The sequence below is a fragment of the Misgurnus anguillicaudatus genome, chromosome 13 (assembly GCF_027580225.2).
Source record: "Misgurnus anguillicaudatus chromosome 13, ASM2758022v2, whole genome shotgun sequence".
Taxonomy (NCBI): domain Eukaryota; kingdom Metazoa; phylum Chordata; class Actinopteri; order Cypriniformes; family Cobitidae; genus Misgurnus; species Misgurnus anguillicaudatus.
In genome coordinates this window covers 28825041-28852630 of record NC_073349.2, presented here as the reverse complement: position 1 = coordinate 28852630, position 27590 = coordinate 28825041, and the positions used below count along the sequence as shown (strand labels likewise).

Sequence of the window (27590 nt, the reverse complement as noted above, 5' to 3'; positions counted from 1 at the left end):
ATAGGAGAACAGAAAACTTTGTTGCATAAATTACATTACAAAAAATGCTAACGTATAACAGCTGTTCATATCGTAGAGATCACAAAGCCACTTGAGTTTCCTTTGTGCGTGTGAAACAAAAAGATGTAGATAATGAGGTTACAGGCGAATGATGCATGTCAGCTACTTTCTATCATAGACATCACTCACACAACAGCCCAGTAGCTAAAAGCTACATCATTTAAATATTACTTGATCTATGATCTACAGGTGTCTGGCCAATGCAGACTGGGATTTATGGGTACAATTTGGTTTCAGTATTCATCATCGTGGATTCAGTATAAATGCATAAACATTATGCAGATGGGAAATAATACAGGTAAGAAAAAACTGGTTAGATTTTTATAAATTGATTTGAAATTTAGATGCAAGTTTTTTTCAACTTTTCTCATTTAAAGTACACTGTAAAAAATACTTTGCAAATTTTTTGTTAAATCAACTCAGATTTACAAGTCATGTCATCAGAGATGAGTTGTCACAACTTAAAAAATATAGTTGAGAAAAGTCAACTTAATTTTTTAAGTTATAACAACTCACCTGTAGTTATAACAACTCATCTCTAGTCAAGATAAATAATAGTAAGTTGAAATGACTTGTAAATCCAAGTTGATTCAACAAAAAAAATTAAGGCAGCAAAGTATTTTTTACAGTGTAAATCAATTCAACCAACTTTTTTAAGTTTTGACTTGCATTAAGTTGACATAACTTTTAAAAACAATTAAAATGGTTTAACTTAATTTGTTAAGTTGACATAACATAAAATTATATGTTGATTTGACGTACATTTTTACAGTGACAACAAGAATTCTGGTAAGAACAAAATGTTTGATGTTTGTTCAAGTATTGATTCAAATATATACAAGTTAAAAGAATATTCCACTTTCATAAACATCTAGGATGACATGGGGTGAGTAAATTGTCTTTGTTCAGTTGAGAAGAAACTACATTTCTTGGGGAAAACATTCCAGGATTTCTCTCCATATAGACTTTAGTGGACCTTACAGTTTAAATGCAGCTTTAAAACGATCCCAACTGAGGCACAAAGGTCCCATCCAGTAAAATTTTTGTAATTTTCTCCATAAAAAAAAGAAGTATTTTAAAACACAACCTCTCGTATTGCACCAGCCATGTGAGGCGCCAGCGCGACCTTACGTATTACGTCTGTAAAACTACCGCTCCAGTGTTTACAAGTGTGGAGAGCATTTAGACGTTGTTGTATGTGTAATGAAACAAATTAATGTCTTTGTGTCAGAAAATGGACCGCAGGTGTGCCTTTTTATATATGTAACGCATGACACGCATCACACGGCTAGTGCAAAACGAGAAGTTGTGGTTTAAAAGCACATATTTTTTTATATTTTTTTGTGAAAATGTTTCGCTAGATAAGACGCTTATATCTCGGTTGGGATCGTTTAGAGCCCTTTGAAGCTGCATTGAAATTGTAAACTGTTGAGGTCCATTATGGAGAAAAATCCTGGAATGTTTTACTCAAAAAACGTAATTTCTTTTTGACAAAGAAAGACGCAAACATCTTTGATGACATTGGGGTAAATTATCGAGCTTTTTTATAAAATATATTCCTTTAACTGATTGATTGTCTTCTCTATTTTTCCTCTTTATGAATAGGCAGTGATTATATTAACGTCTTGAAGATGTCATCTACAAACAATACTGAGCTCAACCTAGAGAAATCTGAGCTCATCTGAGCGAGGTTGTTTGTGCAACATGGCTGATGAAAATCCAATGTATGACTATAACACTGATTATGAAGATGAGATGTGCAGTAAAGAAGAGGTGGTGAAGGTCGGATCAGTTCTTATACCGATCTTTTTTACGCTAGTGGTTGTGCTGAGCTGCTTCGGTAACATCTTGGTTCTCATAATCCTTGCGATCTATGAGAAATTAAGAAAGTCGGCTAACATCCTCATCTTCAATCTCGCTCTGTCAAACCTCCTCTTCACTTTTGGACTTCCATTTTGGGCCTCCTACTACATCCGAGGATGGACATTGGAAGATGTCGGCTGCAAAGCGGTGAAGTTTTTGTTCTACGCTGGATTTTATAGCAGTGTGTTTTTCTTAACTCTTATGACCATTCAGCGTTACATGGTTGTTGTTCATCCTCTCTCTGATTGGGAGAGATGCAGAGCGTTTTCAGTCGCATCCTTCATCGTATGGATCCTGAGTGGAGGAGCGGCCCTGCTCGGGTCACATCGTAGCAAAGTTATACAAGAACAAAACAACAAATACTGTGAATATGACAGCGTTCAAGTTAAACTTCTCATTATTTATCTACAAAATGCTTTTTTCTTCTGTGCATTTCTCATAATGGGTTCATGCTATTTAAGAACGCAACAAACGATGATAAAACCTCAGACCAAAACGAAACACAAGACCGTTCGACTAATATTTTGTATTTCGCTGGTGTTTTTTATTGGTTGGGCTCCGTATAACATTGTAATGTTTCTGAGATCTTTGACCGAACTTGGTTTATACCCATTCACAGACTGTAACGTAAGCATTAATCTTGACTATACATTTTATGCTTGCAGATTGTTAGCGTTTTCGCACTGTTGCCTGAACCCAGCTTTTTATATTTTTGGAGATGGAACATTTCAGAAACATTCAAGGGCAATTCTGAAAAGGATTTTTCATAAATAGATGAATAATGTGCTCAAATTCATGCAAGCCTTGAATAGAAAAATGAAAGGAATGAAATTTTGTGCCTCACTGGACTTTGGTGCTATACATTGAAATATATTTAAACATACACATTAGCTACTAAAATAAGTAATACATATACAACAAAATGTATATGTTACACAGTACCTTTATACTTTGGGTTAATATTCATATTTAGATCTATAAATATTATTCTTGATATGAGGATATGCAATTGTATTAATCGATAAGAATAGTCACAGTGTCATCAGTGTAGCAGCAGTAGGAAAATCTATCTGGATGTTTTTGTATGTCTATGTGTATACAGTTGAGAAAAGGATAGGGCCAAGCACCGACACCTGTGGGACCCCATAATTAGTTGATGTGACTTTGACACATCTCCCCTGCAATATGCACTAAAAGGATAAGCAATGGCAGAAATCAAACAAGCAATTGCAAACGATCATTACTGTAAAATAAACCACATCAACTGTAGATGGAATATGTGTGTGTGCAGGTGTACTTATTTTGACATCTTTTATGTGACAAAAAGTCTTTCCGCGTGGTCTTTGTGGACGGATGCATGACATCTTTGACCTACATATAAACAGGAAAACAGATGTAGTATATAATAATTTGCTTGTTAAGCAAAATTGTGTTCTTAGACGTGATCGGTCTGATGTTTCATTTAAGTTCAGAAATATCATTCAAAGATTTAAAGTGTGAAATAAATCTCCAAATGTTTGTTGTTTTTTAGCCACTGTACATTTCAACAAACAAACTTTAACAAGCTATGACATTGAACAAATTTAAAATGTACAATAAATAAAATTATTTTGAGTACCGCAAAACAGTGAAATTCCATTGACTGGCAACTACCCTAAAATGTGATACTGTACTTGGAAAGCCACAGCTGCTGTAATAGTGAAAGTGACACTTTCGTTTCATATTAACTGGTATGTGCGTAAAGAAAAGAGGAACGGCTGGGGTTTGAGGGCGGTAACCTTACATATTAATAATACAAATAACCCAAGCATCACCTAACTAGCGAATGACCTCTCTTTAAGATCAAACCTCCGATTTCCACAGACAACATCTGGTTGTGTTCAGCTGCATCAGCGGTTAAGAAACTTGGCCAACATCCAAAACTTGCCCATACAACATTAGGGTCCCATATTAGGGTTTAGCCTCTGATTTTTTATATTCATGAAATATTTAGCACTCTTGTAATGTCAATACGCATGTTAATGATATAACTTATATAGGGTCAGGCAATCGTATATCTTTCCAAACACAATTTTTATTGCTTTTATCATCTGTACATGCAATATAGATTCATTTGAAAGACTTCATTTTGTTTGCAGTGATCCTCAGTGCTGTTGACTTTTCAGTTCCTAATGTCTTATATGTTGTGCTTGTTCTAAACCCTCACCTGATTTACCAACACATATTTGAATTTTGTGTTACTATCAATAAACTATTCTGCATGGTGTCTCATTACAATCTTTACTGTACATACAGCATTGACTACAACAAACATTTACTGAGATGGTCTCATGCTGTTTACAAGATCAATAGGTTACTTGGTATTTATAACCCCTACGATATCTCTTTAAATCTTCATGCCTCCTAAGATGGATTCACATGACGCAGCAGCATTGACAGGGCTATACAGACAGCATTTGAACGGTGGATTTTCCAAAACAGAAACAAATTAGCCCTTAAACTGATAAACGCAACTGAATCCTTAAAAGTTTATCTGGTAAGGCAAAGAAATAAGATACAGGTAGCAGCATTTTCAATTTAAAGACATTTTACTATAGTTTTTTATTATTTATTATAAATAGAAAGATTTCATTATTCGTATTGATTGTATTAGCTTACGTGGATTCAGATAAAGTGGACATGATGCACTGATGATGTCACAAGGTCCTCTGAGATGGGTAACTGTGATTTACTGTATGTTGAATAAACAACACATCTAGCAAAAAGTGAATCTCATGAAAACCAGGTCAATATCACATCACCCCTAAACATAAGAAATTAAGTTAAAAAAAATTAAGCCTGCATAACAGACATGAAATTTGTTTTGCATTTCCATGACAATTTGATTTACTCGTCAAATTCTCATTATTGTAACACATCAGAATGGTTTACTTTCGAGTTTCAATAACAAGTTAGCATTATTTTAATGGTTAATACATAAACACTTTTAAATAATATAAACAATTTAAATTTATTTTTTGCATCACAGTGCTCTAGCATTACCATAAGAAGAATCAGATTGTCAGGAAAATGTCGTCACAAATACTGCAGGCCTTAATTTTTGTATGCAAAATATCATTTCGGATTTTGTTTTCTTTTGGGGTGAAATATGACCAGGATATGATCTAGAAAGCCTTCATGAGAGTCACGCAACCTTATAAAGCCTTTGACCAGATTGCAAAGGAAGTGAGAGGTCTTTGCAGCCGAAGCAAAAACCTCGATCTGTTCGAGCTTTACAAATAGGAAAGAAAATATTTTCTCTTCATTGTTTAACAATAATTACAAAACTAAGCAGAAGTCAGCCACTTAATCTCTGGCAAAATGAGAGGAAAACTAGAAGATTTTGCTCTCCATAAATCTATGTACATACAACCAAGCATTATTCTCCTGCCACGTTCATTACGCTTCACACTTCACAGGAGTCTTCAAGTATTAGATGAGGGACTTCAGTCAGCACAACAGCGGTCCTCTCTTTGACAGTATTGGTTTAATCCACGTCTGGATTTAGGGGAAAAAGCCGTTTAGAAACAGCAGAGGTCCGGACATCGGTCCCGGCTGTGAGGAGATGTTCACAGGGTTGACTTCTCTTTGTAGTGTTAAGTGTCTGCATATCGGATGCAGGGAAGTATTGTGAAGGGAATCTCTCTGACATTTCCTAACTTTCTCTTTCCTGTGTTGCGATTTGCACTCCCAGCATTATAAAATGTTGACATCTGCAAAAGAAGTAGAAATCACAAAGTGCAAACAGTGTGTAAAAATAAGTTTAAACTTTGTGACACATTTTTAAGGAACAGTGCTTCCGATGATGTCACTGACCACATCGTACATCCGTTTTCACTATTAATCAAACCTAACACAATATTAAATGTCAACACACCTACAGATCAGATCTACCACATCAGAATCATCCAGGTATAAACAATGTATCTGTACTGTGGAGAACTGTAACTATACCTCTCATAAGATTTTTGATATTTCAACCCCATCTTAATGCACTAACTGTAACTATAAGTAATCTAGTCACTATGTAACCTCGATGTCTTTGCAAAGCATAGCTCGGTTTGTATGGCACTGATACTGCTGCTGGGCTGATTAATAAACATGTTAGCGCCCCCTTGTGTCAGTTCCATAACATACCAACCAACTTTTTGCCTCTACATTTCTATTTGATACACAACATTGCAGTTTAATTTACATTAGTTGAGAGACTTAAATTTTCAAAAAAAAAAAATTCCAAACCCGATAGCTCAACTTATAAATAATTATTATACTAATTATTATATTTGGTAAGGAGACAATTCTAAAAACAGACTGACTGATTATGAATTAGATCAACAGCTGCTTTTTTGTTTATTTTTTCAACCAATAAGTGTTACACTGCAAAAAATGACTTTCTTACTTAATATTTCGGTCTTGTTTTGAGTAAAAATATCTAAAATTATTAAACTAAGATGCTTTTTCTTGATGAGCAAAACGACCCAGGAAAATAAGTCTAGTTTTTAGACAAAAAATATACAATTTAAGTGATTTTGTGCATAATACAAGTAAAAAAAATCTGCCAATGGGTAAGCAAATTTTTCTTGAATTTAATGTTTAAGAAAAATGTTCAAAGATTTTTTGCTTACCCCATTGGCAGATTTTGGCTTGTTTCATGCACAAAATCACTTAAATTTGATATTTTTGGTCCAAAAAATAGACTTATTTTCTTCGGTCGCTTTGCTCATCAAGAAAAAGCATCTTAATTTAAATATTTTTAGATATTTTTACTGAAAACAAGACAAAAATACTAAGAACTTTTTTTCTTGAAAATAATTTTTTGCAGTGTATGGATAATAGCTTTTACCCTGCAAAAAATTATTTTCTTACTTAGTATTTTTGTCTTGTTTTCAGTAGAAATATCAAAAAATCTTAAATCAATATGTATTTTCTTGATGAGCAAAATGACCTAAGAAAATAAGTCTAGTTTTAGACAAAAAAATATAAAATTTAAGTGAATCTGTGCTTTAAACAAGCAAAATTATCTAACAATGGGGTGAGAAAATTTTGCTTAAATTAAGTGTTATAAAAAATATTTTTTGATTTTTTTTTCTCCCCCTTTTGGCAGATATTTTTGCTTGTTTAAAGCACAAATTCACTTAAATTGCATACTTTTTGGTCTATAAACTAGACTAATTTTCTTAGGGCATTTTGCTCATCAAGAAAAAGCATCTTAATTTAAGAACTTTTAGATATTTGTACTGAAAACAAGACCAAAATACTAAGTAAGAAAGTAATTTTTTGCATTTGGCAGACAATTTTTATCCTAAGTGACTTACAGTGCAATGCATTACAAGATATACATTTTTTATCAGCATGTGTGCTCTCTGGGTTCGAACCCATGCCTTTTTGCATTGTGGATGTGATGCTTTACCACTGAGCTATGTTTATATAATTCATAATCGTATGCATTTGACAGAGGTTTTTATTCAAAGCAACAGTGCATTCGGGATACATTTAGTTCAGGTCTACAGGTCAAGCCGAGGGTCTGATGGACTCACCTTCTCTCTACTGCGCAGGGTTCTCCTCCAGCTCGCTCACAATGTGTGCACCACCGTTCTCTCTGAAGGCCAAGATGGGAACCTTCCTTTCCTCATCGTTTCCCATCTCCTCCCCGTCTCCATCCTGACGGGACAATTTGTTCACTAGGGGAACCTCTATGACCTGCTCAAAGTCCTCTTTCTCTGTGACAATGCCATTTTCTCTAAGCTGGGCGGTCATGATTGTACTGTGAAGAGGAAACATTTAATCAAATGTAATTGAAGCATGTCTGATCAGAAAGTGCTATGGATAATGGATATAGTCTCACATTTTTTTTAAATATTCACCATGCTTTCTAATTGGTAACGAGCAAAAAAACAGGTCACAATGAGAAATGGTAAAAGTCCCCATCACCAGCAGAGGGCAGTGGAGCTACAGATCCTCAACATATTAGTAAGAAAGACGTTTTCTACATCAAGTTTAACTTTGCAATAGTTTTAAAGCAACAGGAACAGAAATGATGCTGGAGAATAGACCAAACATCATAGAGGTGGTGAGGGGCGATGTTGTGACCCTGTTCAAACCAAAGCTCCATCTCAGGGCATGAACAGCACTGACATTTTCATGTTTAAAATAATGACGCATTAGATTTACCTGTTACCAGAAGTGGGCAGTATAGGTGTAATGAAGCTGGGACCCGTGTGTCCATTACTTTCACTGCGTTCTGTCTCAGGAGCCGGAGGGCTCGACACACTCACTGAAGGACTCGCTAAGAAAGAGAGAGCAAATGAATGCTGCTTACACTGCAAAAAATAACTTCCTTAGTATTTTTGTCTTGTTTTCAATATCTAAAAATTCTTAAATTAAGATGCTTCTTCCTGATGAGCAAAATTACCTTAGAAAATAAGTCTAGTTTTTAGACAAAAAAAATGTACAATTTATTGAATTTCTGCTAATGGGGTGAGGAAAAAATCTTGAATATTGAGGAAGAAATCTTTATCTAAGAAAAAATGTCTCACCCCATTAGCAGATATTTTTGTTTGTTTTAGGCACACATTTACTTAAATTGTACATGTTTTGTCATGAAACTTCTTTCCTAGGTCATTTTGCTCATCAAGAAATTGCGTCTCGATCCAAGAATGTCCAGACACTTCCACTGAAAACAAGACAAAAATACTAAGTAAAAGGTCATTTTTTGGCAGTGAAAGACTGCACACTGCAAACAATTATTTCCGAGAAAAAAAATCTTAGTATTTTTGTCTTGTTGTCAGTAAAAATATCTAAAAATTCCTAAATCAAGATGCTTTTTCTTGATGAGCAAAACGACCCAAAAAAATAAGACTAGTTTTTAGACCAAAAATATCAATTTTAAGTGATTTTGTGCACAAAACAAGCAAAAAAAAATCTGCCAATGGGGTAAGCAAAACATCCTGAAAATCTTTCCTAAACACTAAATTCAAGAAAAATGCAAGAAAAATTTGCTTACCCCATTGGCAGATTTTTTTGCTTGTTTTATCCACAAATCACTTAAATTGGATATTATTTTTGTCTAAAAACTAGACTTATTTTCTTAGGTCATTTTGCTCATCAAGAAAATTTTGATTTAAGAATTTTTAGATATTTGTACTGAAAACAATACAAAAAAACTAAGTAAGAAAGTCATTTTTCGCAGTGTAAAGACAGAATTGCACTGCAAAAATGACTTTAAGTAGTATTTTTTATGTGTCTTTAGACAAAAAACCATAACATTTTGGTTAATTAAACTTTTATAAATAATATAAACAATTTAAGTGCAAAAAACAAGAAAAAAATGTCTTACAGCATTGGCAGATTTTTAGCTTATCTATAACACAAAATTCACTTAATTTGTATATTTTTAGTCTAAAAACTAGACTTATTTTCTTAGGTCATTTTGCTCATCAAGAAAATAAATACTGATTTAAAAATTCTTAGTATTTTTCTCTTGTTTTCAGTACAAACATCTAAGTAAAAAAAGTCATTTTTTGCAGTGTAAAGACAGAATTTCACTGCAAAAAATGACTTTAAGTAGTATTTTTTATGCGTTTTTAGACAAAAAAACATCAAATTTAAGTGAATTAAACGTTTATAAATATTAAATTAAATATATATAAATAATATAAAAAATTTAAGTGCAAAAAAAAACAAGAAAAAAATGTCTTACACCTTTGGCAGATTTTTTTGCTTGTCTATAGCACAAATTCACTTAATTTGTATATTTTTGGTTTAAAAACTATACTTATTTTCTTAGGTAATTTGCTCATCAAGAAAATAAATACTGATTTTAGAAATCTAAGATATTTGTACTGAAAACAAGAGAAAAATACTAAGTAAGAAGGTAATTTTTTGCAAATAAATGGCGAACTCACTTGAATCTTGTGCTCCCTGTTGGCTGACATCACCATTTTTCTGAGGAGTGGTTTTCTTCAAGACAAAAAAAGTGTTTGTGAGACAGACAGGCATCTCTATTAAGAGACAATTACAGTCGGGTATCTAATCTCACCTGATCAGAACGCCGTGTACGTTTCATAATTTCCTCAAGGCGCTGTGACACACAGCACACAATCAGAAAACAAATTAATATGCTTTCTCGAAATGAATCTGTAATTACAATACTTGCTAAATGAAATTAAATGATGTGATCTACCTTCTTCCTCTCCAGTCTCTCTGCCTCTTCTTTCTGGAAGTGCTTCTCTCTCTCCAGGCGCAAGCGCTCTGCTTCCTCTCTCTGCCGGGACTCCTCTTCCTCTTTCTAAACATCAATAACACAGATTTTGTAGATACTTAAACAGAAACTTAATGCGTCAAAACATGTAGTAAGTAGGCAAAATGCACCAAATTTCAAATTGCAGATTAATTGTAATGTTTAGTTAACAACAAAATGAAATGAGATTAATCTAGATGAATTATTATAATGAATAACATGCAGACTAATTAAATGCATTATTCATTGTCTGTGCTGTGTTTGAATTTTTGGTCCGGATGCATATGCAGATGGGCGTCTCTGGCTGTTGCGTTACATCTTGGTGGGTGTTCATTAAGAAATGTCACATTTAAAGTAATTCAATGACAACAAAACAACAGCACATACTCTGTGATCACAAAATGTGTGTAATTAAAAGCACAATGTGTCATTTTCGCCACTAGAGGTCGCTAAACAACAACAGCCATATTTTGATATTTAAATGCAAAAATCTTATTATGCCTTTAATGTGTGTTTGTATACCTGTTTCTGCAGTCGCTCAGCTTCCTCTTTCTCTCTCTGAGCTTTCTCCTCTTCTTCGCGCTTCTTTTCCTCCTCCTGCCTCCTCTTCTCTTCTTCCTGCCGTTGTGCCTCCTCCTCTCTCTTTACTCGCTCCTCTTCCTCTCTCTTCGCTCGCTCCTCTGCCTTCCTACGGGCCATTTCCTCCCTGCTGCGCCTGGAAATCAGTTTAACTTAATTCAAACATGTGACCTTTGCACTGCTAATGCATTTCTCTACTAACTGAAATCACTAACCGGAAATCATGAACTATGACTTAAGACATCACTAAGCACTTATAAAAATATCCTGCGCACCTTTCAGCCTCCTCTTGTTGTCTCTTCTCCTCTTCTTCTCTTTCTCGCTGCTCTCTGGCCTGTCGTCGTTTCTCAGCCAGCAGACGAGACGCTTCCTCTGGGTCTGTTGTGCCTGCCGAAGGTCGTGCTGATGGGGGGCTTCCAGCACCTTCTACAAAGAGTTATAAAAGGAAATATAATGTTGGTTTAATGAAGTTGAAATATTAAGAGAATGTGTTGGTTAACATATGCTTGAGCTGTATTACTGACCTGCGGACGGTTCAGTTTTAGGAGGGTCAGTGTCCTCTTTTTTGCCTCCCTCTCCTTCTGGGGTAACTCTCGGGCTCTCCGGTGCCACTCGGTTGGGTCTAATGTTGCCTGGTGATAAGGAGGGGTTACTAGCAGACAGAGGAATTGATGCTGGTGGAGGTGGAGACCGAGATTTTTTAGGGTTAGGGGACTTCTGAGATGGTTTAGCAGTGGAGCTCCTGAAAATAAAAACAAGAGGTCAGTGAGCAGTAGTTATAAAACCTGTATGATAAGACAAAAATGATTTATAGCAGAATCTTTAAACTATTGTTTCCACCATACAATTCACAGTATATTGGTATCCACACCTGTCAAGCAATACTCTCAAGCTAAGATGTTCATTAATGACTTATACTACAGTCTGTCCATCACACAAGGATATCATATGGCTTCAAAAGACTTTTGATGCTATTGTTTTTGGTGTGTCATCCTCTTTTGTTTTTTATGGAAGAAGCAGTCAGATGGGTTAGAGCAAAATGAGTGTGATTAAATGACAATTTTCAGTTTTGGGCGTACTGTTCTTTTAAATACAACACATTAAGTGTGTTTACATGCACAGAATAAGTGGATAACTATCAAAAATCTGCTTATTATAGAAAATCAAATTAACATGCAAATCAATTAACTGGCTATGCAGCGTTTACATGGGATTTGGAGATTTGTCAGGTAGTGACGTCACTGCCTATAGTACATATAGGGGCGGTTTCCCGGACAGGTTTTAGCCCAAACCAGGACTAGGCCTTAGTTTAATTAGGAAATATAACTAGTTTTAACAAACATGCCTTAGTTAGAACATTACTTGTGTGCATTTTGAGGAAAAACAAAGGGAACTGATGTATTTTAAGATATGTCAGTGCATGTCGTTTTCAGTTTGGACAAATATTTTAGTCTAGGACTAGTCTTATCCCTAAATATGTCCTAAGCTGTATCTCTTCTCGTGTCTGCAGAATCTGTAAATGTAACATGAGCTTTTATTTTTGCAGTTTTTCTGGCAACTGCTTTAGTCAAGCGGAGACTTTTATGCGTTACTTTGCTCTTACTTTATCTTTCACATGCGGAGACATGCGCATATGAAAAGAAACTACCATTTACATGCCACACGAATTCAGGGTAATGATCAAAAAACTACTTGTGCTGATTGTTTTTGCTAAGCTGTTTATGGGCTTTCACAGACAAAAGAAAACCATTTTACGCGTTTAAACATGACCCCATGTTATCAGTTTATTAAGCATAATCAGCGTAAGACGATGAATAGTATTCAAAATAATGACCCTTTAAAACTTTGTTTTTGTTTCTAATGTCTAATTAAATGGTTTTCATTAGTTTAATGTGTACATCTATCTATGTATAGAGGATATGAAGAGTTAGGTTCCAAAACGCGATAAACGGAATAAAAAAAAGTTAACACCAAAATCAGAATGTATTGGGTCACAATTAAAAGCAAATTCTTAATTTTACGCAACATCCGATATCCGCCATGTTATTCTGTCATCTTTTCTCCATTTTTTCCTAACCACGACAAACGACAGTCCTCCTTCACGGTATTCCGCTCAACAAATCACAGCGCACCATTCCACGCATTGTAAACAATAACAGCGGCGCTTTGAAAACACACAGTATCCTAATTTTTCTCATCTACTTTGTCCTTCGTGATCAACAAAAACGAAATGGTAATTTTGATGGCATTGCTAAACCTGTGGTGGTTTTCTGTGACGGGGAAGAAACATAAACCATCAAAATCTAAAAATTTTCGGGAGAGGCTCTCGGGCGAAGGAAAATGCCGGCTGTTGCTTGTTCTCACACGACAGCATCAAGCTTCTGTCATGCTAACACATTCACCTCAGGGGATCTTATGAAAAACTTTACATTATTTTACTCAAAGTTAACGAAAATCAAGCAGGACCAAAACATTTTACAGCTGATCCCTGTCAAAAAACTTCAGCGACGACTTCTTAAAGGTCTCGTACACACTGCAAACTTTCGGGAGTGACAACCGCATTTAAATGCGGTAGTGAATCCCCTAAATATTTGTTTCATTTCTGTATGGAACAAGACTCACTCCCGAAAATGTGATGATTGACACAGAAATAACCATAGCAACGTTTTGCCGTCTCATGTGCTTATCACTCACAGCTTTGACCAAAATAATCTAACAGCATTGTGTTTTGCAATAAACCTTCGTCTTGACGTTGTGTATTTTAAGCTTCTTTTGTGAGGCTGCTTCACAGCGCGCGTCTTGCAGTGTTGCCAGGTCCACGGCTTTTTTTGTACGTAAATACCGTTTTGGCGCTTAACCGTTTATGGCTTTTGGCTCATGAAGGGATCAAGTTTTTGGTGTTAATAAAGTGTGAAGGTGCCGTTCCCAATATTTTGATCTTTGAAGTAAAGCATTTAGATTTATTTCGGTTTATTATTGGATTTGTCTTGTTCTTTCTTGCAAGATCAGGCAACACTAGTCAGCAAACCTTGTGCCTCTGTAATTTTCTGAACCGCACATGCAGAAGACTTTTTTCCCCTTCTAGGAATTTATTTTTTCAGAAGAGAGATCTGTCATGTTTATGATCCACGTTTAAACACGTGATTAACTACTAGTTGTTCAGTTCGGTTGTGTACACATTAAGCAGAGTTTCTGTAAATGCGGTTGTAACTACCTGCCTTTTGCGGGAGTTCATTCGTTTGTAGAATGCGGTTGCGAGTCCCGTAAATTACTGAAGTGTGTGTGCACAGAACAGGATTAAGCATTAAAAGGTGAAGTGACAACCGAATTAATATGCAGTGTGTACGGGGTCCGTGTACGTTTTGATAGTTTGTTTTTTCGTTTAAACCAAAAAACGAAATAACGAGAAACCACATGTTTTTCGTTTGTTGTTTCAAACAAAAAAAACAAGAACCGGTAAAAGAGAGCCGTTCTTCCGTTTTTTGTTTCTGAATCCAAAAACGAAAAACGACTAAACCAAATTCAAATAACAGTCCGATTTTGGTTTTTGGAGGTTCCTTTTTTCATTTCTCCGTTTGAAGATCTACATTAAAAGAAAGACAGGTTGGTCACGTGACCCGGAAGTTATATCAAATACAGCCTATCAAAATAATAGCCAAGGTTTTAATTAGAACGGTCATAATTCAGCACTAACGTTACACCAGAGTAACGTTAGAAGAAAAAAAATCAATAAATAAATAGGCTTATATAAACCTGGACCGAAAGAAATATGTTAGCAACAGTTTATTTAATATCGTGCCTATCCACGTACACATCGTCACGTTTAATGAGCGCATTGTTTGGTTCAATACAGTACTAAGAACTTATTGTGTGTGCAGAGTTGTTACTGTTAGCGCTATATTATGTAATTAAATTAATATTTAATGTTGTTTCCACCGTATGGACCAAACTGTTACCTCTTTCTACCAGCAGGTGGCAGTATTTAAACGACTGACTGTATTGTGCCTTTGGCAACTGTTTTAAATCAAGATTACTGATACAGATGTATTAATTGATGTTCATTTCATTTTTTTATATTATTTGCAACCTAGTTATCATCACCGTCTGCATGCCCTTCTGTTTTAACCTGATTCACTGCTATCATCTCCATGCTGGTATGTGGAAATCAGAAATGTCCCAATGTAGGCCATCCAGTCAAAACAACGACCCACCAGCGTGCCACACACTGTGTGAATCCCCCTTCTCCACACACACTCCAGTGTGCACAACACACAACACTCCCATTGCGCCACGCAAGTGAAGACAAGCCACAAAGGTCCCAAACATTTATTCAACATAATAGCACATGCTTTCAAAGACATTGCATGTGCAATACATGGCCGCAGAACATCCACCGTGAAGTCCCAAGGCTTATAATTCTGTTTAGTATAATTGCTTCTATATACAGTTCATGGAGATCTCTGCTAATGAGTTTATGATTTGAATCATGTGTGTTAAATAAGGGAGACATACAAAATGTGCAGAGCAGTGGGATCCAGGAATAACATTGAGAACCACTGGTCTACAGGACCAGAGAAGACAGCAAACCATGCAGAAGAGGTTGGTGATGATACACCCCCGTTTTCAACTTCACATCATTGTCTATACAACACCCCCCCCCCCCCCCCCCATATTCTCACCCCTCCTACTCTACTCAGGGAAATTAAAACTGCTCAGAAGATCATTGGTACCATCTCCCGAGCATCAGTGATGTTGTGGGGTGCGGTGCCTTACAAAAATCAACTATATGTTTATTTTTTTTTGGTGTATTGATTACTATAATCAAAACCATGAGTTTACTACACTAACTATGATTTAACTGTTTTTTTACTACTTTTTTTCACTACTGTTTTACTTCTAGTAAAACCATGGTTAATTTTACGCAGACCCCAAAGGATACTAAAGGACAGTACCTGCCCAACAACCTGTTCACCCTGCTGCCTTCTGGAAACAATAGAAGTTTCTGCTGCCAGACTATAGAGCAGCCCCCACCCCCCAGTGTAATCGGACTGGTAAACTCTAGTTCATCCTTAGCACTCCCCCACTGATTATAATTTATTTCTGTTTATTATAATTGATTCTATATTATGTATATTGTCTGCTATAGCAAAAGCAAGTTACAAACTCAATTAATACTTTATATTATATAACATGTTACATTGTGACAAAATAAATCTACCCACCTACTTTAAAGAAGAATAAAGTGAATGTTTTGGAAATGCCAAGTCAAAAGTTCTGACCTTAAAATTATTGAAATGTTGGGGAAGGATGAGGAAGCAAACAGCTCATGTGAGGAAACCCACCAATATTGGTGCTAAAGCTGTTCTGTACAGAGCAATGGGCAAATATTCATCCAAGCCAATAAGCAGGATTGCTCAAAAGTTACTGGAAACGTTTTGTTGCAATTATTGCTGCTTTACTCAGCATGGACAGCTTGTTTTTAGTAATGCAATTATGTTTTTGGACTTTCTTTTTAGGACCTTGTAAAATGTTCTAACTTTAGGGCTTAACTGTAAATGTTCTGCAACCATAGATTGCACATGCAATGTCCCTGAAAGCATGTCTGTGCCATATATGTTGAACAAATGTTTAAAACCTGTATGGATTATCTACACTTGCGTGACACAATGGGAGTGTTGCATGTTATACACACTGGAATGTGCACAGAAAAGAAAGACTCACACAGTACACAGCACACTGGCAAATCATTGCCCCGACCAAATGGCCCACATTAGGACACCTCCGATGTTAGCTGGAGACCACCAGCCAAACCAGCAACATACCAGCATGGGAATTATGCTGGTCTATGCAGTTTTTTTTTCAGCAGGGAGATGATAGTGTTAGAATCAGGCTAAAACAGAAGGGCATGCAGACGATGACGACAACCAGGCTGCAAACAACACAAAAAAATGAAATGAACATCAACAAATACATCTGCACCAGCAAACCTGATTCAAAACAGCTACCAAAGGCACAACACAGTCAGTCGTCCAAACACTGCCACCTGCTGGTAGAAAGGGGCAACAGCCCGGTCCACACAGTGGAAACAACACCAAATATCAATCTAACTACATAATACAGCGCCAACAGCAACAACTCTGCACACACAACAAGTTCTTAGTACTGTATTGAACCAAACAATGCGCTCGTTGGGCGTGACGATGTGTACGTGGATGGGCACGATATTAAATCACTGTAATGGACTGTTGCTAACATGTTTCTTTCGGTCCAGGTTTGTGTGGGCCTATTTATTTGTTGATTTTTTTTCTTCTGACGTTGCTCTGGTGTAACGTTATTGCTGCATTATGACCGTTCTAATTAAAACCTTGGCTATTATTTTGATATGCTGTATTTAATATAACTTCCGGGTCACGTGACCAACCTGTCTTTCTTTTAATGTAGATCTTCAAACGGAGAAATGAAAAAAGGAATTTCCAAAAACCAAAATCGGACTGTTATTTGAATTTGGTTTAGTCATTTTTCGTTTTTGGATTCAGAAACCAAAAGCGGAAGAACGGCTCTCTTTTTGCCGGTTTTTGTTTTTTTGTTTGAAGCGACAAACGAAAAACATGTGGTTTCTCGTTGTTTCGTTTTTTGGTTTAAACGAAAAAACAAACTATCAAAACGTACACGGACCGTACGGGACCAAAGATGACAGCAGCAATGACAGTGTTCTTAATATGACAAAGTAAGTGTTTTGATTAATGCCATTAATGGTTTTTTTTTATCAGTGTATACCACTAGTCAACTAAATAAATAACATGGCAAAGATGAATGCACAAATTTATATATTGATTAAAAAGATTTATAGCATTTGGAAAAAACCCGTCATGGATTTATTGCATGCGGAAAAAATAATCAGTTTTTATAATAAATCTAATAACTCTCAAATTATAGATTTGATTTTGTAACATTATTATAACCTAAAGATGCTAAGCGAAAGTTAGTAACAGAAAATAGTGGTTTTCATCTTGTCACTTTCTTGGTAAACACAAAACACGTTTTTCCCAAAATTATTCAGAATGGATTTATTGCATTTTGGAACCAAACTCTTCATCTGTACCTGTTTGGAGATGGATTGGTGACTCTTCTGCACTGTCCAGCGGGTGAAGGAGCTCTTTTAGGCGTGAACAGGCTCAGAGTGGAAGTGGGATATGACAAATTACTCCATGACTTTCTGACATAGTCCTTATCCTTCCGGTCAATCTGCATATAGACAGAAAATACCATCATGAGTGACAAATATTTATTAACTATTAAAATAGTTTTTTCAGTACATTTCTCCAAAGGTGCTGCAAACAGAAAACTACTGCTATAATATAATGCCAAAATCCACAATGATAGATATATCACTGTAAAGCCCAAGACTTCTCTCATACTGTATCAGACAGCAAAACAAACCAACAAACACAGTGAACATCACACAAACATACAAGATACAGGCAAACATTCACAAAAACACAGATTCTTCACTTTTGCTTACCGGGATATTATGAGTGGTCTTTCTGCGATTGCAGGTGTCTGAAGCGAGGTTTGCTCTAATTGGTTTCTCGAAATTAAGGCTTGCTCTCATTGGTCGCTCTGCGCTGCGTGATTGGAGGGACTTAAAGGACGTTGAGCTCATTGGGTGACAGGAGGCTGAGCGAGGACAAATGGGGGTCACTGTACACCAGTCAAGTTTAACCAACCAATCAGAAAGTATTGATAAATAAAAATGATACAATATGAAAAAAGGAGTGATAAGGTAGATGGGAGGCATGGAAAAGAGAGTGGTTAGGAAAGGGTGAATGAGAAACAGAAAAAATTGGAAAGAGAAAAGAAAGAATGTGTGTATTAGTGTCTACAAAGAACTAGAAAGAAATTAGGCAACATTGAACATCACTGACGTGAGAAGATGCTTATGAAAGTAATGATTAAAATGTCAAACTACCGCATTACTCATACTATCCCTGTATTGTATGCATAAATTGTATTGTATGCACACAGTTTCTGCATGAATTGTATATAGGGATGCACCGATAGGATTTTTTGGGCCGATACCGATTTAAACAGCCAACTTCTGGTCGATACCGATGCCGATATTAAACACTTGTATACCATATTATACATATTATATATTAGCTACTTTATTTCTGCATCAAATAATTTTTACTGAACATGGATTGGATCTAATTAACATTCAACTGACCAACATAATAAGAGAGGCACAAATTAAGCTAAAACAAATATAATAAGACAGCATGACAACCTTCAAAGGTGGTTTTTGCTATTCAGCATTTATTTTATTAACAACATTAACACATTTTTTACATATAATGGATTTCTTTATGCAGTTAATTAATAAACAATCGGTATCGGCCTTTCTCGTGCTATTGCCGATATGGTTTCAAAATTATCAAATATCGGCCGATAAATATCAGCGGCCGATACATCGGTGCATCACTAATTGTATACATGAATAACCTAAAATATGAATTATCTCACAATTATACTGTGTGAAATTTATCTCATTATGGCATGCACTCAAGTTGAACTTAAAGTGTGATAAATGAATCAGAAATATTTTTTTTATGTAAGAGATAATAATCGGACACTACTGCATTAAACATGCAAAATACTAAGGTTATTTGACAACAATATCCATTGTTGCATGCATTGTTTTATATACTATTTTAACTAGTACGCAGTATATACTATAGCATATCCGTTAAGAATGCAGTCATAAATGTACACTATAATTTAATTTTAAACATGCCTGATATAAGTGCAGGATTGTCAGTGATGAATTAGTTGCCTTTTGTAAAAAGCATTTAATCTAATTAGAATAACCAACAACTAATAACAGGAAAAACCCACAGTCAAAAACAAACACACAAGCCATTTTCAGAGCTAAGCTTTAGCCCCATTTGCATGCAAACCTACACGTACAAAACACATGAATTTAGGATTAAGTAGGCAAGTAACCCGGCAAAGCCGTAACCGTGGTTTCAGAGAGCTCTTTCTGAAAGAGGCGTTTTGTTTTAGGACGGGGGCCTTGCCAAAAGCAGCTTATACAGTTTAGCAAAACATTCACAATCTTCAATACCTGCTCTCTTTTTCTAAATGTCAGAGGCATCTTTTACATTTAGTCATTTGTAAATGTTTAGGTGCATAATAACATATTTGTAAAGCAAAACATTTCACTAAAAGCATGAATTATTGGATTGTTTGTCATGTGATACCTGCATCACCAGTTAAAGACATGGCGCTGCGACTCCTGGCCAGGTATGAGTGTGTTGGTGTCTGTAGTCGACTGACCATCATATTCTCCCATTGAGTCAGAGGCATGCGACGCAAACCTGAACAAACACACAATCTTTTATATATAATTTATCAATGCCTTTTGAATGAAATATTTGGTCATTCAGTGACACAAATGAACATAACTGCAGAAGAAGCATGAACATGCAACACCTGCAACAGATCAATCACTCTTAGTAACATCACATGCATTCATCCCTTTAGTTGTAATGAGCGTATTAATAATGATAACAAGTTATGTTATGTTTTTTTTTTGTAAAGCTGCTTTGCAAGAATGCACATTGTGAAAAAAGCATTTGAATCATGCTTTATATCAAAATTTGTAACATTTTGTATCATTAATTAAAAGAGGGTTAGTTCCCAGCATAGTTAGACAACATGAAACTGAAGTTACAAGGCAGTGAATATTTAATCTATATAATCCTAATGTGACACATCCAACTTTTTAGCAAAGAATACTGGGTTGGGTATGTGTTTATACGCATATTTGAACTTCTCATACAAAATTTCAGCCTAGTTCACAACACGTGCATACGCACACGAATTTAATCTTAAACTCGTTCTTACACTAGTCTTAGAATTTTCTTCTTCAAGACTGATCATACCTGTTTTAAGTATGTTACATAGAAAGGTAGATTGGTCTAATTTAAATCGAAATAATAAGACTGATTAGCCCTAACTAATTGCTAGTTAGTCTGAGTCATTCTTAAGACTCAGTCTTATTGTCATGTTTATGCAACCGGCCACAGATGTAATGTGTGACCTCCGGCATGACATGTATTGGTAAAAATAAGTATATGATATGCGATAACGAAGACTTATGATACTTCACCATCTGTATCTAAAATAAAACGGATGGCAGGCCTAGATGAAGTGATTGACTTTTGGACTTCTTATTACATTTATATTACATTTACATTTTGGCATCAAACAGACACTTTCATAAAAAAAAGTGAGGAAGCATGCAGCGTGAAGGATTGTCATTAACCACATCATCTTTATATGTGTGTATAATAATAATAATATAATTTAAAATACAATCATATATATCATTCATATATTATATACGTTATAATTATAGTATTTGATTATAGCATGTGTGATTACTGCTTAAGTATGGTATACGTTTTTTCAAACATTTAGAAGAAATTTTAGTATGAAAGTTTTTGTTGAATCAGGATTTGTTTGTGAAAACGTCCGTACGCACATTTCACACACAAATTTGTGCATATGCATACATTTTTTTGGTTATAATTCAAAGGAATAGTCTACTCATTTTCAACACCAAAATATGTCACTACCTGAACCAAGAACCGTTGACACATCCCTCTACCATCTGTGTGCGCGCACTAAGCGGATCCAAAAGAGGAACTATATTTTATGGCGTAATAGCACTTTTGGGAGTACTTCGACTCGGCGCAGTAACACCCTCCCTCTCCCATTATGAGAGTGAGAAGGGGAGCGGACTTTTCAGGCGAGTCGAAGTACTCCCAAAAGTGCTATTACGCCATAAAATATAGTTCCTCTTTTAAATCCGCTTAAGCGCTACATTTTATTTTGTACCACCAAACTTGCTCGTATAACTACTCGTCTTAAATAGGAAAAACGTTGATGTGTTTGGTCACTTCTAACTTTATCTCTAAATGGTACCATTGAATGAATGGGGCTAAGCTAAATGCTATCGAAGTGGCGCAGCGCGCTCCAGCGCTTACGTGCACGCACACAAATGATAGAGGGATGTATCAACAATTCTTAGTTAAGGTAATAACATATTTTAATATTGAAAATGAGTAGACTATTCCTTTAATGTTCCCCACACATTTGAAATAACTATCTTTAAGGAAATTCCAGGAAATTTGGTTTCATGTTGTCTTTAACAAATCACCATCACCTGCTGTAGGATTACCAAAACATGCAAGCAATACAAACAATATGTTTTTTATTAACATCAGATAGCAGCACACCCCTTTTTATGCATGCAATAATGCACATCCAGTAAAAATAAAGATTTCCCACTTATGCAAAATCAAAAAACATTTAAAACACATGCAGCAGTAAAACCGACATTAACATGCCATACTTTAAATGCTGGAAGAAAATATATAATCGAGTTGTCAGGGCTCAAGACTCTGAAGAGCTGTTTGAAGTTCATTGAGCGTACAGCTACCTCATCTCTTATTCAATATCTTCAGTTGTTATTAAATAATGCTAGTAGATTCACTGGTTTCAAAAGTTTCACATCTGATGCTAAATGCTGATTCTAATATTTCTCTGTCTGGAGTCTGAAGCCCTGTGTAGCATATGTTAAAGGAATAGTCTACTCATTTTCAATATTAAAATATGTTATTACCTTAACTAAGAATTGTTGATACATCCCTCTATCATCTGTGTGCGTGCACGTAAGGGCTGGAGCGCGCTGCGACGCTTCGATAGCATTTAGCTTAGCCCCATTCATTCAATGGTACCATTTAGAGATAAAGTTAGAAGTGACCAAACACATCAACGTTTTTCCTATTTAAGACGAGTAGTTATACAAGCAAGTTTGGTGGTACAAAATAAAACGTAGCGCTTTTCTAAGCGGATTTAAAAGAGGAGCTACATTTTATAGCGTAATAGCACTTTTGGGAGTACTTCGACTCGGCGCAGTAACACCCTCCCTCTCCCATTATGAGAGTGAGAAGGGGAGCGGACTTTTCAGGTGAGTCAAAGTACTCGCAAAAGTGCTATTACGCCATAAAATATAGTTCCTCTTTTAAATCCGCTTAGAAAAGCGCTACGTTTTATTTTGTACCACCAAACTTGCTCGTATAACTACTCGTTTTAAATAGGAAAAACGTTGATGTGTTTGGTCACTTCTAACTTTATCTCTAAATGGTACCATTGAATGAATGGGGCTAAGCTAAATGCTATCGAAGCGTCGCAGCGCGCTCCAGCGCTTACGTGCACACACACAGATGATAGAGGGATTTATCAACAATTCTTAGTTAAGGTAATAACATATTTTAATATTGAAAATGAGTAGACTATTCCTTTAAGAAAGTTTCCCATAATTTCTCAAAAAGTCCACCTGCTGATCTTTCCTGAGGAATCTTCTCTCTGGAGATGTGAGATTTAGACAGTGTTTTTTTAAGTAAGCAAGAGGATGACATGGACGTCTGCTTCTGTAAGGCTTGGACCAACAATACAACACGTACACATATTAATACAAAAAACACATCACAATGAGTGAAGTAACTTAAATGTTGAGTTGATTTAAAATGAAAATTCTCATTTAATTCATGAAACAATATATACAGCGAACTTCACATATAAACTGGTAGCAACTGGTTTGCATTTACCTCTATCTGGTGAATTCAGCAGTGTTGCTGAAGAAGCGGAAAGGCGTTTGGAAATGACCGGATCTGTGTGTTTGGACAGATTCATGGTGGACACTGACCTTCTCTCAGCATCTATAAACACACAGACACATCATTTAACTCTGGTGTGATAATAGCAGACAGCACAACCAAAGAAAAGTGATAGAGAGCAGGAATAAAGGGAGAAAGTGGGTGCTGATAATTTTAAGTTAGCTACAGCTAATGCTAAAGACTAACACATGACGACACCTTTATCTGCTTAAAGGATTAGTGCATTTTCTTTAAAAAAAATCCAGGTAATTTACTCACTGCCATGTCATCCAAAATGTTGATGTCTTTCTTTGTTCAGTGGAGAAGAAATTATGTTTTTTGAAGAAAACATTTCAGGATTTTTCTCATTTTAATGGACTTTAATGGACCCCAACACTCAACAGTCCCAATGCAGTTCAAAATTGCAGCTCCAAAGGACTCCAAACAATCCCAAACGAGGCACAAGGGTCTTATCTAGCGAAACGATTGGCATTTTTGACAAGAACAATAAAATATATTTACTTTTAAACCCCAACCTCCCATCCCTCTCCGGTCGCGCGACGCGCCAGCGCGACCCCACCCAATACGTCTTCACGTCAAAAGGTCATGGATGACGTATGCAAAACTAAGCCCCAGTGTTTACAAGTGTGGAGAAAGAGGATCGTTCCAACGTTGTTGTATGTGGAATGATACCAAAAATGTCCGTTTATTGTTTAAAATGGTCCGCAAATGTGCAAGTGACCTTTCGATGTCATTACGCAATAATGCGAGGTCGTGCTAGCTCGTCACACGACCAGAGGAAGACGAGAAGTTGTGGTTTAAAAGTGCATATTTTTATTGCTAAAAATGCCACTCGTTTTGCTAGATAAGACCCTTATGCCTCGTTTGGGATCGTTTAGAGACCTTTAAAGCTGCAATTTTAAACTGCATTAAAACTGTTAAGTGTTGGGGTCCATTAAAGTCCATTAAAATCATGGAATGTTTTCCTCAAAAAGCATAATTTCTTCTCGACTGAACAAAGAAAGACATCAACATTTTGGATGACATGGTGGTGAGTAAATTATCTGGATTTTTTTTAAGAAAATTGACCAATCCCTAATGCTCACCATCGACCTTACATCTGTGTCCCAGAACAGACAGATACAATGACGACATCTATTATGTCAGAACTTTATGTGATCTAATATCACCAATATCTACTTTATCAGATTTTAAAGGGGCCATATCATGCAAAACAGGTTTTTGCTCTTTTCAAATAAGAGTTTGGTTTTACTATGCAAATGTTCAACGCAACACACAATGCTCATAACATTAACGTCCATTAATGAACTACACGTGTAGTGGTCCTAAGTTTTAAATTCGGAGGGTCAGTTTAAAATAAAACATGGGCTTGATTCTCTATACAAGTACTACAAAATCGTATCTACCATACTATTCATTAAGCACTTACGTACAGTACAGACTATGGAGTGATGCTACGAGCTCTAGCTAATGCTACTGCTAGTCTGCATTGAGCGTCATATTCACATTTAGAGCAAAACTGCTCTCGATGCTTTGTGTATAAAACACCCTGATAGTGTTCCAGCCCAGCTAAATCCAATGGCAAGAGACCAGAGTCATCAAAACCTGAGAGAGAAAAAGCGAGAGAGACCCAGGGGAAGGGAGGGAGAGCAGGAGATACAGAGGAATTGATGGAGAACAGAAAAAGAAGGCGAAATGAGCCTGTGGATGATTCAGCAAACATAAACAGAGATGCTGCACTGCAAAAACACATTAAACTAACATTCACAACACCACCCATCATATATACTCATGCAAACACACTTACACAACTCAAACACATCACAATAATCACACACAGAAGCATGCAAGTTGTACATGCAAGATGACATGAAGTAGCGTGTGCAGCACATCTAAATATTGAAATTTGTTGTATACGAGTAAAATTAATTTTGTGAACATTTTGTGCCAGGTTGTGTATATGCGTGCTTGTGTGCATGTTTACCACTGTTGTGTGAGGTGCTAACAGAAAGTGTTCCTCCCCAGCTCCAGCGGTTTGATTTCGGCCTGACTCTCTGACTCCTCTCATTGGTCCTCCTGATAACAGCTTCATATCGTGCCTTAAACATACACACAACACCATTTTATATTCTTTGTGCACTAGTTAATCTAAAGCACATGTGAGATGTCTGTCTTTACCTGGATATTTAATCCTAGATATTTAGGATATTTAATGTAGGGGAAATGTTTCTGGTAAACTCACTTTCTCCTCTTCCAGTTTCTGCCGCCGTTTCTCCTCCACAGCAGCGCGCCTCCTTTCCTCTCTGATCCGCTGCTCCTCCAGCCTTTTCTTGCGCTCCTCTAGCTGTTTTTCGTAAAACTGCCGAGCTCTCTCCTCTCGCTCCTGCCACTTGGATCCTCGTACAGCTTTACACAAACAACAGCATTATAAGATTGGTCATCAGCATATATGACCACAGCACAGTTCAGTGGAAAGCATGTAAATAAGAAAGGACACATGGACCAAACACGTCATTGTAAGAAAGTTTAGGCCATTGGTTTGATTTCCAGGGAACAATAATTAATAAAAATGTATAGGACCTTGAATTTACTGTAAGACACTTTGAATAAAAGTATTCCGGGCGGAGTGGGACCAAAAAAATCTACCGGGAAATTTTGTATACCACCGGCCCTCCGTGGCAAAAAAAAAAGGTCTTGTATTTGTAGTAAATCGTAATCAATCTGCAAAAAAAACAAATTCATAATAATAATAAAATCATCAAATCATGGATAATTTTCCTAACTGAGTAACTATACAAAATGATACCTGTTTGAAAGACGGAGATGCATACCTGTCAATCAGCTATTACATAACAGAGCGAGACCAGAGATGAACGTGCTCATAAACGGGAGTAATATGGAATACTTTCTTTACATCTTTGAAAAACTGTAAGAATTTTTCCTTTAAATATCATTTTTGTCATATAAAGTTTTGAGAGATAATAATGTTTTTTTCCACTGCTATTGCTTATTTATTTTAACGTGTTTGGCGCATTACCTCAGAGATTATTTCAGTAATATTGCTGTTTTTCCGGTAAAAATAATACAATTTACATGCCAATCCTACTTCCTTGTCTTTTTATTAATTTCATTATGCTGTTATATGTAATATGAAAATCACATAGTAGGAAATATATAATGTGATACTGCAAAGTTACCCTTCTTATTTTTATTTATTATATAGCCATATGGAGACAAACATTTGCAAATGTGCTGATTTGATCCATTCAAGTAATGACCACCAAGCTAGAGATTTGAGGTTGTTTTCACATATGTTGGTGCGCACCGTGGTGCGGCCTCGGAGCGCACCAAAATACATTGTATCATTTTTCAGTTAGTGCGGTCCGTGTTCACATATATATATATTTTTTACTTTACTTGAAATGCCGCACCGTACACCATGTGACAACGGTCAGCGCTGTCATTGGTCTCTGACAGCTCTTACCGTCTCATGACCACCCCCACGTTTCCACGACAACCAGCCTGACAGGGAGAGCGCAGCTATCAAGATGTGGAGATAAACGATGCACGTCTTTGTGAAGTTTCTTTGCTTTAACGCGAAATTGCGTAGCTGTTCTATTAAAACCTTTCTCACGGAGCCGTTTGCCAAAAAGCCCGTAATGTCACTATTTGTGTGTGGAGGACAGCTATGCATTTATAAAATCATCAGCTCAAACGTAAAGGAGACAGCGAATCTCTATGCAACGGACCAGGATTGGCTTGTTTGTTGTTAACCCACAATATAACACCCGGCTCACGTCACAACGGAACCCCAGTGGCTCAAACATGTAGAGAACTTCCTGTATTTGGTTCGGCCCGAGGTCCAGCAGTGTTCACACCACAGGTGGGTTGCCCCAGAGTTCGGCAACAGCCGCTCCGAGACCACCTGTTTAGAGCGGTCTCGGAGCGGCCGTTTAGTGCGCACCCGAGTGCGGCTGTTATGTTTACACTGACCCAAACGCACCGTACTCGGAGCGACACATCATTTGAGCCGACCTAAACAGTGTATATGTGAAAACACCCTT

At 36.3% G+C, this 27590-nt stretch overlaps 2 protein-coding genes across 11 annotated transcripts in view; one reads left to right on the top strand and one right to left on the bottom strand.

Annotated features, from left to right (window-relative positions):
- Positions 1 to 221: 221 nt before the first annotated feature.
- LOC129430764 (chemokine XC receptor 1-like) lies at positions 222 to 3125 on the top strand. Its single transcript, XM_055188288.2, has 2 exons — positions 222 to 358; positions 1666 to 3125. Exon 2 carries the CDS (start codon positions 1765 to 1767, stop codon positions 2695 to 2697), a length of 933 nt encoding a protein of 310 aa, XP_055044263.2. The 5' UTR covers positions 222 to 358; positions 1666 to 1764; the 3' UTR covers positions 2698 to 3125.
- An 852-nt stretch (positions 3126 to 3977) lies between these two features.
- Positions 3978 to 27590, bottom strand: part of map7b (microtubule-associated protein 7b) — a 44419-nt gene continuing 20806 nt past the window's right edge. For 3 of the 10 annotated variants that reach the window (XM_055188279.2, XM_055188276.2, XM_055188281.2), the window contains exons 4-20: positions 25769 to 25932; positions 25511 to 25625; positions 25033 to 25131; positions 23458 to 23568; positions 23187 to 23288; positions 20041 to 20157; positions 18303 to 18481; positions 17883 to 18025; positions 11305 to 11522; positions 11056 to 11206; positions 10724 to 10916; positions 10145 to 10249; positions 10001 to 10042; positions 9867 to 9921; positions 8134 to 8248; positions 7500 to 7726; positions 3978 to 5675 (exon numbers count right to left, since the gene is read on the bottom strand). In XM_055188279.2, coding sequence (XP_055044254.2) covers positions 7507 to 7726; positions 8134 to 8248; positions 9867 to 9921; positions 10001 to 10042; positions 10145 to 10249; positions 10724 to 10916; positions 11056 to 11206; positions 11305 to 11522; positions 17883 to 18025; positions 18303 to 18481; positions 20041 to 20157; positions 23187 to 23288; positions 23458 to 23568; positions 25033 to 25131; positions 25511 to 25625; positions 25769 to 25932 — 2129 coding nt within the window. In that variant the 3' untranslated portion in view covers positions 3978 to 5675; positions 7500 to 7506. The remainder of the gene's footprint in view (positions 5676 to 7499; positions 7727 to 8133; positions 8249 to 9866; positions 9922 to 10000; positions 10043 to 10144; positions 10250 to 10723; positions 10917 to 11055; positions 11207 to 11304; positions 11523 to 17882; positions 18026 to 18302; positions 18482 to 20040; positions 20158 to 23186; positions 23289 to 23457; positions 23569 to 25032; positions 25132 to 25510; positions 25626 to 25768; positions 25933 to 27590) is intronic. The other 7 variants (XM_055188278.2, XM_055188282.2, XM_055188284.2 and 4 more) reach the window with 7 other exon arrangements.

Coding starts and splice junctions, on each gene's coding strand:
- LOC129430764 (XM_055188288.2), top strand. CDS start 1,765: ATGGCTGATGAAAATCCAATGTATGACTATAACACTGATTATGAAGAT.